This window comes from Antrostomus carolinensis, unplaced genomic scaffold (assembly GCF_000700745.2).
Source record: "Antrostomus carolinensis isolate BGI_N321 unplaced genomic scaffold, ASM70074v2 scaffold9743, whole genome shotgun sequence".
NCBI lineage: Eukaryota > Metazoa > Chordata > Aves > Caprimulgiformes > Caprimulgidae > Antrostomus > Antrostomus carolinensis.
Genome location: NW_010303113.1, coordinates 417 through 12,172, shown reverse-complemented (window position 1 = coordinate 12,172; position 11,756 = coordinate 417). Strand labels below are relative to the sequence as shown.

Genomic DNA, 11,756 nt, shown 5'->3' with positions numbered 1-11,756 from the left:
GAAAGAAGCTCCCTTTGGCTGTCAGCGAGGAGATACTTCACAAACTTTATCTTTTTCTAGAGGAGACTGGAACAAAGCAATTCAATAAAAGCAAAATCAAGGATGTCTAAGAATTTACTATTCATTATATCAAACAACATCCTACTGTTAGCTTAGGAGATGCCTTTGTGGTTTCTGTGCACAATTACCGAGGCAGCCTAAGCACCACCAGTGCTGTCCCCAAGGTAACCCAGAGCTCTGCTCTATACAGCACGTGGGAACAGTAAGAGAAACTGCTTTACGACAGTCTCTGAAAGGAAATGGCCAAGCTGAAGGCCAGCTCTACTCAATGGCTTCACCAAATCTGCTAAGCTCTCACCACCATTTGTTAATGCAAAGTCAGTATCTGCACCTCTCTCTCCTCCACTGGGCACTTTCAGGCACTTGCCCAGTACGACACAAACCTGCCAGCACTGGGATTGTCTTTCACTGCTTGAATGCGCTGGCTGGCTACAAGGAGCCTATTCCTGTCCCCTGGGAAGGAAGGCAGTTCCTACAGTGAGTTGCTGCAAACTGTTGCAAGTATCTACTCTTACCTAAAACAGCTTCCTTTACCACAGCAAGCACAGGCAGAACATCCTCAGGCAAAACTGACAGAAGCTGTGGAACAAGGTAACACTGAAAACTACCCTGTCTGCTTACATGAGGGCTGTACTGCACAGACTATAAACCCCTCAGCTTCCAACACAACTGTGGGGATAGGTAAAGGTTGTCAGGCAAACATACATCTTAGCTAACTTCCCTCCTCTTAATTTCAGAGGTATGAGTAGAGGTTCGGTGTGTTTTGGAAAGGCAGTAACTTTGCCAGTCAAGTGGAACCATTTTAACAGTCTCTGAATGAACTGATTAAAATCCAGAGACTGCTTCCCTCAGACACTTATTCACTTGCTCAGCACTAAACAGCAAAACAGCTCTATTGCTGTTTGAAATCAGAATGACATTCATTGCCATGACTAATTAAACATATTAAGTGATTACCAGAACATTGTGTTCTTTGATTCAGCTTTCTGTTTGATCCATGAATTAACACAAATTCTATGGAGAGCTGCAACCTGAAACACAACCAAAATGTCTGATGCTAAGCAGAACTTGAAATGGGACACACTGCCTATTCCTGTCTTACCAGAATTCGCTTCTTGACGTCGTCCATTCCATAATGATCCTCTTCCAGAACTGCTCGGGCTCTGGTCAGCTCCAGGTTCTCCTCGCTACACTTACCCCACGGGATGGATGTCAGCCAGTCCAAGTAGTTCCGTGTAACACTGACAGAAACACACAAACAAGAGTGATTTGACAACCACCAGCTCATGCCGTCCGCCACTGCCTTCCAAAATAACCTCATCCAGAACAAGTGGGATAAAAGCTACTCACGGAAGGGAGACTATGAAAAGATCATCCACATCAGGGCAGTCACTGCTACCCTTTCGTTATACTAACCTTAATTCCCTTGATCCCTCCCACCCCTCCAAAAAAAAAAAAAAAAATTTAAAAAAAAAAAATTAAAAAAAAATCAAAGCTTTTTTCCCCCCACAGTTTCACTTTCCTGAGACAAAGAACCTGCAACACACCATGCAAAGACCTGGATTTCTTCACACATATTCCCTGTATGATTTTTTGGTGTGGGGTTGGTTCCTGCCTGAAGATGAGTAAGATTGTTTGTAAGCTCTGCACTACTGTCAACTCTTTGGATCAGATAATAAAACTTGAAGATAGAAAACTAGTTTTCATTGTTTCCCCAGCAGACCAAGAAAATGTAAAGAAGAAAGATTCCTGGCTCAGAAGCAAGGAAAACTGGTTGGATGTACAATAAGACAGAGAAAGGTTTAAGACTGGGAAATCAGGATGTTAGTGCAGAAGCTAACGGTGGAGATAAGTAGTTTAAACAGACTGCTACTGAGAAGACCAGTGTGTAAAAGCAGCACCCATCTGTTCTTAAACTCTGCACACTCAGATCAGGGATTCAAATGTACAAGGAAGTCTGCAAGATGCAGTAAATTGTGTGCAGTCATGAACACAGAGAAGCACAGCCTTCCTGTGCTTGGCTGGCTGCTCCCAGGACTCACTTGATGGCAACTGCCACACCAACAGAGCTTTGGCTTTTTTCTCCCAAGTACTTCCTTTGCAAACTTCCCACCACTGTCACTACTCTTAGGGAAAGGTACTATGGTGGCTGTGAAGCCCAGTGTGTCTTTCCAAGCATCCTCTCTCCTCCTAGTGTATGATTATCAAGATGTTTCTTATCCAAATTACACATCTGCCCTCAAACACAGTCTTTTACCTAAAAGGGACTTTGCTTTAGAAACAAAGACCTAGGACATTGAAGTGCTGATGAACAGGCTGACTGCTGTATTGTTCAGCACACACCATCTCAACAGACAAGAAATGTTCAAAGCAAGCTCAGTTTCTGACAATCCACGGGTTCTGTGGCAAAAGCTATTCACACCTTTGCAGCTCCAGCCCTGCCCCAACACCTCAGGTAGCTTAGCCAATGTCATGTGTTAGCAACTAGCGTCTCTTCTCTCACATCTAATTAAAACACTTAAATACAAGAGAGAAGAGCCAAAATTAAGGGCTGAAGGAATCACTGCACATTTCATGAGGAGTGAGGAACTGCACAGTTCTTATCCACAGCACTAGGCTGCAAGAGAAGACCTAAAATGATCAAAGAGGTAAATTACAGTAAAATACAGCAAATTTGGAAAAAAATCCTATAGCTTGGGTGTGATCATATGCTGCATTCAGGGAAAACAACTGTGACAAAAAGAGAAAAAAACTCTTTAAAGTAAGAGCTTCATAGAATTGTTCTGATTTCTCTCATCCTCCCAACTAACCCTGATAGCAGAGGACACCGCCATGCACTCACTTGAATTCTGAGGAGTGATTATCCAGCAAGCCCAACTTGTTCAACTCTTCGTCAATCACATCCATGACATGTTTTGGCACTATCAGCTCCTTTAGTCGCTCACGGAATTTCTCTTCTATAGCATCCTTGTCCTCTTTTTCCAGACCTAGCTCTTTCTTAATGATCTTCAGCTGCTCTTGGAGAAGATATTTGCGATGTGTTTGCTTGATCTTCTCCTCAACCTACACAGAGCAGCAAAGAGAGTATTCTGTTCCTGGTACAACCCATCAAACATCAAATGCTTCCAAGTACTTTTCAGTTATGACCTTCTCAGCAACTGAAAATACTACTCAAAAATAATATGCAGCATGTTCTAATAGAAAAAGTGACTCTATGACACACTCCAGCTCCCTCCACATCTCGCTGCTGGCCATGATTCAGTACTCCAATGTTTTGTTTAAGCTGGGGAGACCAAAAGCTGGGCAGAGTAAATAAACCAGATGTGATCTCCCTAGTGTCAAAGAGAATAACCACAACCTGCTGTCTACACAACTGCAAACAGAGCCCAGTATGCAGTTGGCCTTCCTTGCCACAAGGACAGACTGCTAATTCATGCTCAGCTTCCTGTGTGGCAGGGCCTCAAAGTCCTTTTCTGGAAAGCTATTTTCTATCCAGTTGGCATCCAGCCTGTCCTGTTCCACAGAATTATTCCAACCCAGGTGTGGGTGAATTTCTCTTTGCTGAACTTGAGGAGGTTCTCACTGACTCGCTGAGGGACACCACTAGTAGCTAACTGCAGTTAGACTTTGTAGTGCTGATCACAACCCTTTCTGCCCAGTAGTCTAGCCAATTTTTTCACCCACCTCGTACTACAACCTTCCAGTCTGTAACACCCCAATTTGGTCATAAGAATACTATGGCTGATCACAACAAAGGCCTTGCTAATGTCAAGGCACACAACAGCCACTGTTCTCCCTTTGTGATCTAGGCCTTCTTATCAGAGAACGTAATCAGACTGACAGGCACAGTTTGCTCTTGGAAAATCCCTCCTGGCTCTTCCAAATCATGTGCGCCTTCATTTGGCTGTATGGGGATTCCAGGAGGATTTTCCCCATAACCCTCCAGGGATTGAGGGCAGGCTGACACGCCTGTAGTCTCTCTAGTTCTCTTTCTTGAAGATGCACATGGAATTTACCTTTTTCCACTTACCAGGACCCTCCCCAATCACCACAGTGTTTTAAAGATGATTGAGACAACAAAAAAATGACATTGATAAGCCCTCTCAGCATCCTTGGATGCATCCCATCTGGTCCCACAGACTGCATGTGTCCAATTTGATAAAGAAGTCTTCAACAATTCCTACTCTGGTCCAAACGCATTTTGCCTTTAACATGAATTTTAAAAGCCCCAATTATTGGGAGTTAATAAACCCAGGAATGTTTAAGTCAGTGTACACAGATGTTTGTACTTCATATACTTAGTTATCATTTTGATGCAGTTATTGTATTCTGATTAAAACTTACAACAGTCAGGAATTACTGCAGTTCACAGTGGTTAGCAGAGGGTCTTTTAAAATATCATTGTGCTATTTACACTATTATATGCTATACACAGTATTAAGCTGTATATTTTTACAGAGATGCTTGGTAAATTGCAGTCCTCTAGGATTTACTTGCTTGCATGAAATTACAACTTGGACACATTTTAACAGCAGATGCCATAGCGTCAAGTCTTGTTACTTTTACAATGTGTATGAAAAATCGAATTTCTAACAGAGGAAATATCAAATATCAAACCTTAACTCTAAAATAACCTCCCTTTACACTTTGTACCATTGTCTTGCTTTAAAATTCTTCACTGGCCATGCTAAGCATCACAGTGGTGGACATGATATAAATACACACAAGGTATATGTTACTTGAAAAACCTACCTCCCTTCCAAGACGCTGCTGAAGTTTGCTCAGCTCATACTCCTTCTTTAGAAGGGAAAGGGCTTTGTAAAGCCGTTTGGGAATCTGGACAAGACAGACACAAAATGAGTTTTCAGACACTGAACTCTTGGCAACTCCCTGTGAGAAAGGGAAAACAAAAAGCTCCAACAGGTTGGAGAGAGACAACAGGTTGCCTGGGAGAACCCTCCGGCACCTGTAGATGCAAAGAGATGAACCGTGTGGCAATTCCACAGCATGAAAGACAATTATTTGCCATCAAAAATGCAGAGCACCCAGTCTTTCCCTTAAGGGAAGTTATTAATGACTTGCTACATCCTCCAACAGGAGCTAGTCACTGATATTAACCCATCATCAAACATAGTGCTGAAGTCCCCTCTGTACTGAGGCTGCTAAAGAAACCATGACATAGACCAGACAGCGTTTTGATACAGTTAGCACAGCTTTAGTTAAAAGCTTCATCTTACACTGGTTTCTTCCAAGATGTCTTGAAGTTCTTGTGACTCTGCCCCTGTCAGTGCTGCACCCATGTCACTCAGATAGATAGGGTTATCGACGACACGTTGTCCAGCCTGCATCATCTGAAGCACAGACTCCCTGAAAAAATGGTAATAAAAGCAAAAATGCTCAGTAAACTTTTACATTCCTAAGGCAGTGTCCTTATAGAGTTATTTACTTGTTATGACAGTAAAGAAATGTAACACAGCACAGTTTCATAGCAAAATAACTAATTTGTCTAAAATCTGACTAAGCCAATACTCAGTAACAAACACATAAATCACCTGATAAAAGGAATGATTGCTGATAAATAAAACCAAATATACAAAATGCTCTCTTAACAGTTATATAAAATTTTTGTGTGTCAAAAATTTGACACACAATGTCAAGACTCTTCCTATGCTGACATTACCCGGATCAGACCATGACACTTACTGCAGTGTGACCCAGATCACCTGCCATGGGGTCTGGCATCCTAGCTCCTATGTAAGTTTCACATCAGATTTTCAAAACTTCCCCTATTTCCAACAATGCATAATAAAGTTTGCCTCCCAAAACAAAATTCTAGGTGACAATTCAGCAAATCTCTCTTCTTCATTACAGCAAAAGGACAAGCAGAATGGAAAACCTCTGCATACTCCAGCTTGAGAACACACTGTTCCCACAGCAGGAGAAATACATACCTGTACAAGGGGTTCAAGGCAATGATGTCCCGGATTGTTTTGACAATTTCTGCAGTGAGTGCCTAGAAACACGACAAGATTTAATCAATGAAAAGACTGGAAAAGGACAGACAGGGCCAAACATGATATTCTCCAACCTGTCCAGCATGGGAGCACATACATACAGTCCCTGGCCACCCAACCACAGTGGTGTGGTGTCATGGTACCTGGTGTTGGGGCAGTTATTGCTCCCAGGAGACAAGGAGAGGCAAGAAGGGCTGTAAGCTGGCTTCTGGCACCAACAAAACTTAACTGGTTCTTGGCCAGAAGATATGATCAGGTTGACCACTCAAGTCACCTTGGAGCAAAGACTCAGTTTGATAGAGGATATTACACAGATTTAAGCACAACCCAACCTCTTCATTCAACAACTTTTTGAAGTGACCAGTTCTAAGGAATTGAGTTGTTGTAGTGAAAAATCATTATTTTCATATAATCCCCTCATGCAGTGACTGTGAGGAGGAGGAACTGGTTTCTGAGGCCTGAATTTAGAGCTTGATTTTAGGACTCTTCCTTTTAAGCAAGAAATGTAGGTGCAACTCTACAGGACCAGTCCAGGCTTGTACGATTAATTCACTCACCTTAACCTCTTCTGTGATCTGAAAATCTTCATGAACCACGTTCTCTACTTCTACCATGAGAATTTCCTGCGAGGAAGAAGCTACAGGATCTAGTACCACTTCCACAGCTTGGTCCTTTGCTCCAGCCTCCTCTTCAGCCTCTTTCTTAGAGCGTTTCTGTTTCCTTCTAACTTTCTGCTTGTTCTCAGGCTCCTCAGGCTCAACCTCTAGTTGCTTGTTTATACGAATCCTGAAAGCCAAAAGAAACCAGCTACAATCAATTCTCCTCTGTTATATGTGATTTCAGCTCTTCAGCGTGCAAAGGAAATGTCTAAGGTGACTTCTTAGTGATGAGCTGCAGCACATGAACAGAACAATTCATAAGGCATCATTGTTAGTATGTCTGCTCAGTTCTCTAGCTATGTTAAGCAACAACTCTGATGTGGATTCATACACTCTTCTCGTCTCTCCTGAAAAGCAAGTTCACTGTTTCGCTTTAATTCTGAATATAATGTTTTGCTTTTTCGGTTTTCTGATTCTCAGCAATCAATCTCTCTGCTTTAAACCACAACTGCTGCAGTTTCTCCTGTAATACTAGATGTTACATACCACGTGTAAAAAGGACCTTGCAGCCATTCAATGCCTAGACATTTGACATTTTGGTCTATTACATAAAGAGTATGATTTTGAAAGAGATCAAACCCACAATATATTCCACAATTAATTATTAGTCCCTGAAAGGGACAGGCTAGATCACATGGCATAATCACATTCCAAAAAATTAGTCTCTCTGTTACTGTTTTTAAACTTTTCTGAATTTTGCCTGCTGTCCATAATATCAAACATTTTCAATACGATAATGAACTACAGTTCTCCAAAAAGGGATCAAAATCTTGGCCTCTCCACTGGCTTAAAGGTTTCCCTGCTAAAGAGAGTGCCAGACAAACACTCAGGAACTGCAATAGCCTTTGACAAAGTTGACCTACCAGGCTGTGAATATGGAGTTCAAAAAAACCTTGTGGTGTAACAGAGTCCCAGTTCAACGGATAACTGCACGTTGTAGGTCTTATTTCCATGTGATATCCTTCAAAAAATAAGACCTCATTAACTGCTCAGACTGTCTGCTACTAGCAACTTTTAACTAATTTTGACTACTCTTGTCAACAGAATACAGTCATAGATAATTAAGTTCCAAAACACCTTTTGGAAGGTGGGATTATTGGAGGTGGAAATCAGTTCCTGGGTAGAACATGCCCTTGCAGAGCAATTGGAAAAGAGTCTTTCAGCACATAATCTCTCTAGATTGACCACAGAAGCTGCTGCCCTGACCCAGAAGGCATGCTAGAAGGTGTGTGGGGAGAGCTAAGGGAGGGAACTAGAAATGAGAGGATCCACACTTGCAGGACACCACATTTCATTATTTTGGCTGCTGAGTTTCCTTTTCTATATATTTCTATATATTTCCCCATAAATGCAGCATGCTCCTCAGATCTGACATCCAATGTGGTTCCTGTGGATGTGACTGACCAGTGCTCTGTGTCTCAATCAAATAAATAAAGATCTATTCCCCACACCTTCCAAGTTAGAGGGAAATACTTCTATTCTAAGTAAATTAAAACCAATAACTGCGTATTTCCAAAATCTAACCAAACAAAGTTCTGCTTTGGTAATGTAGCAGGATGTCTAAGACTCCATTTGGAAAGGAGCTGACTTGCAAACTCAGCTTTGAGAAGTAATGCCCATTCTTTGCTGTCCAGAACAAATCCAACTGAAGCAAATCGAGTGGAAGGAAAAATGCAAAACCCACCCTGAATCTGTCCTCCCCAACAGCTTTCTGTCCCTGTATTTTCTCTTCTAATGGAAATTAATTATTTGATGCATTTAAAACCTCAACTTTTTATTGTCTTAGTTCAAAACACTCGTCACAAATAGTTAAGTCTATGTTCACAACAATAATCTGATATTCTTCAATTCAGTTCTGGGACAAGACTACACAGACAAGACATAATTACAGTTTTGGACCACTTTTATTTTTTCTTTAAAGCAGAAACAGTGGCTTGAATTAGTTCCAGAGAATTTTTTTTACCATTACTAAACCTTGCTGTATTTGTCAAAGAAACTGCTAAACTTCAGCTTAATGAATGCTTATGGCATCATATTACAGTTTATAGAATCATAGAATTGTTTGGTTGGAAAAGACCTTTGAGATCATTGAGTCCAACTGTACCTGTCCACTACTAAACCAGATCTCTGAGCACCTCATCTACCCATCTTTTAAACACTTCCAGGGATGGGGACTCACCCCCCTCCCTAGGCAGCCCCTTCCAGTGCCTGAGAACCCTTTCAGTGAAGAACTTTTTCCTGATATCCAACCTGAACCTCCCTTGGCCCAACTTGAGGCCGTTTCCTCTTGTTCTATTACTTGTTGCTGGGGAGAAAAGACACACACCTGCCTCTCTCCACCCTCCTTTCAGGGAGTTGGACAGAGCCAGAAGGTCTCCCCTCAGCCTCCTTTTCTCCAGGCTCAACAACCCCAGTTCCCTCAGCCGGGAACTCAGCACACTTGTGCTCCAGACCCTTCCCCAGCTCCGTTGCCCTTCTCTGGACACGCTCCAGCACCTCCATGTCCTTCTTGGAGTCAGGGGCTCAACACTGAACCCAGCACTCCAGCTGCAGCCTCACCAGTGCCCAGTCCAGGGGGTCAATCACTACCATGGTCCTACTGGTCACACTAGTGCTGATCCAGGCCAGGATGCTGTTGGCCTTCTTGGCCACCTGGGCACTCTGTTGACTCATGTTCAGCCGCTGTTGACCAACACCCCCAGGTCCTTTCCCACCAGGCAGCTCTCCAGCCTCTGCCCCAATCCTGGAGTGTTGTGTGGGGTTGTTGTGACCCAAGTGCAGGACCCAGCACTTGGCATTGTGAGAATGGCACGCACTAGCTCTTCCTTTTTTGGGGCTAACCTTGCACTTCTGTAACAGCACGCAGAATACTGGGGCTGGAGCACCAGAGCACTATCATACGTGTCATGGTAACAAAGCAAAAACTTGCCACACGAGTTCTGCATGAAAACACATACAGGTGGTGAAAACAATAAAGGGCTATATCTGTTTATAAAGAGGTGTGGTGAGATGCAGTGAAGTACCAGTAATTACCTCCGGTGTCCCATGACTATCATACGCAGCTTGTCTCCAAGGTCCTGCATTTCATGAATCTGTACAAAAGTTCCCATCTGGTAGATTTCATTCAGATCCTCTACCACGTCAGATTCATTGCTATTGAGGAAAAAAAAATTGGAGTAGATAGTCAGAATCTTGAGAAAGCAGGAAAGATTAAAATAGAAAGAAACAATCGATGGTTGTCAAACTTTAAACTGGACTTAGGAGCAAAGACACTTTATCTCCCCTGTTACCACCAGGCAGCCCCTTTCCAAATCACTCAACTACCTGGATGGTTCATCTCCCTCCCAAATAGTGAAAGGAAGACTCAAGCTCCTAGCACAGTGGCAACGAAAACTGTCATGCCAGGAGGATGGTCCAAGCCTATACACCATTTCTGTCAAACTATCCAATTTCAGATCATAGCTTTTGATAAGTGTGTAAATGCAGTCTAGTCATGGGAACAGTTTATCTTAAAATTTTTTAAAGGATTGAGAGAGACAACTTACTTATCATCCTTTTTAAGAAAAACACCAGCATAAGGCTGGGCAAGACGAACTTTCCTCCTCAGCAGCTCAACCAGCTTCTTATTTTTTACCTAGGACAACAACAGGTATGAATCAGAGGTGGATTTTCCATAAGCTTTACACCCTTCAGCATGGAAGGCCAGGCACGGTGAAACCCTGGGACTGAATTACAAAGTCTAACATCGGATTTTTCTAGTCTTGCTCTCATTACTGCACAGTAACATGGAAGTGGAAGAACATTAGAGAAACATGAAATTTCAGTATTTAAAACAAGTCAATGAGTACATAAGAGAAGCTCGAAGGCAGAGGGAGGAACTAAGCCAAATCTGTACAGGTCTCACAAGCAAGAAACCTCTCAGTCACTTGAACTACACTTTGCAAGAGTTTCTGTTGCTATCAATGTTCCCTTCCCCTTCCACACCTGTATGTCCCAGCTCTCCACTTCCACTGGGGATCTTGTCCAATCTTCCCCATCAGTTGCCTGAATTCTGCCCACCCACCCTAGTTTAATTCCTCTTCTCCAAAGCCCCTTTGTTCAATTCCTTTCCTACACCCACCAGCCTTGAGTCCCAGTCAGTATCTCTTCCTGCTTCACCTTCTTACTCCCCTCTGCTCCCTGGACACCACAATCTGCCCCTGGCAGATCGCCCGGCGTCACTGTGATTGTTATCACAGCAGGCTGAACCCTCCGTGAGCGAGAAAACACCTCCTTGTGAATGAATGCTGCTGTTGTATGAAGTCACACTGCTGACCACCGAGTGTTTTTTCAAAGCGATGGACACGCTGCGTTGCTCGATGCTTTCGGCAACAACCAGCACGGTCTTGACAGAGCAACCTGAGCAATACCACCAGTGTTGGCCTGTTCTAATCTTGGCACATCAATGTCTAGTGAAACTATGCTTGCCAGTGTCACAGACATTAACAGAAAGAAGAAAATCAATAATTCCGTATTCGCTGTAGAGACTTCACCATTGTCAGGAAATAAAGCACTACATGGCAGCACGATGAATTCGCAGGATAAGAGAGAGCAATTAACAATTATCTTAATTTAAGACACTGTTGATCTATGCGTTGAAATTAATGGCATACATGAAAGTGTCATATGCTTGCTTGCCTGAAGATCATAATAATATATAATCTCCTTCCCACAACACATCTAGAAAGACACTAAAAGTTGCACATACCAGATGTGGCATGCAGCAAAATGCTACGGTAGAAATAACATTATGAAAATATAACACTACAGGAAACTATTGATGCAGTTCTTGTTACATTTACTGCAAAATCAAATTGGTGAAATACTAGTGAGGAGCAGAAATAGGAGTACGTGTTCCAAAACGGTTGCGTTTCAGGAAGAAAAAGTATTTCTGGCCTGTGTATTCAAGTTGCATATCAAAGACCAAATTTATGGCTCTTAAAAATACACAGAGAAGTGCAGAGGGGAAAGATCACACTGAAAT

The 11,756-nt window shown here is 42.5% G+C and overlaps 1 protein-coding gene across 1 annotated transcript in view; it reads right to left on the bottom strand.

Annotated features, from left to right (window-relative positions):
- The window catches only part of LONP1 (lon peptidase 1, mitochondrial), a 21,780-nt gene extending 11,419 nt beyond the window's left edge, over window positions 1-10,361 (bottom strand). Inside the window, exons 1-8 of the mRNA XM_010163984.2 lie at window positions 10,279-10,361; window positions 9,767-9,886; window positions 6,632-6,860; window positions 6,012-6,073; window positions 5,298-5,427; window positions 4,813-4,896; window positions 2,903-3,123; window positions 1,163-1,301 (exon numbers count right to left, since the gene is read on the bottom strand). Coding sequence (XP_010162286.1) covers window positions 1,163-1,301; window positions 2,903-3,123; window positions 4,813-4,896; window positions 5,298-5,427; window positions 6,012-6,073; window positions 6,632-6,860; window positions 9,767-9,843 — 942 coding nt within the window. The 5' untranslated portion in view covers window positions 9,844-9,886; window positions 10,279-10,361. The remainder of the gene's footprint in view (window positions 1-1,162; window positions 1,302-2,902; window positions 3,124-4,812; window positions 4,897-5,297; window positions 5,428-6,011; window positions 6,074-6,631; window positions 6,861-9,766; window positions 9,887-10,278) is intronic.
- Window positions 10,362-11,756: the final 1,395 nt, after the last annotated feature.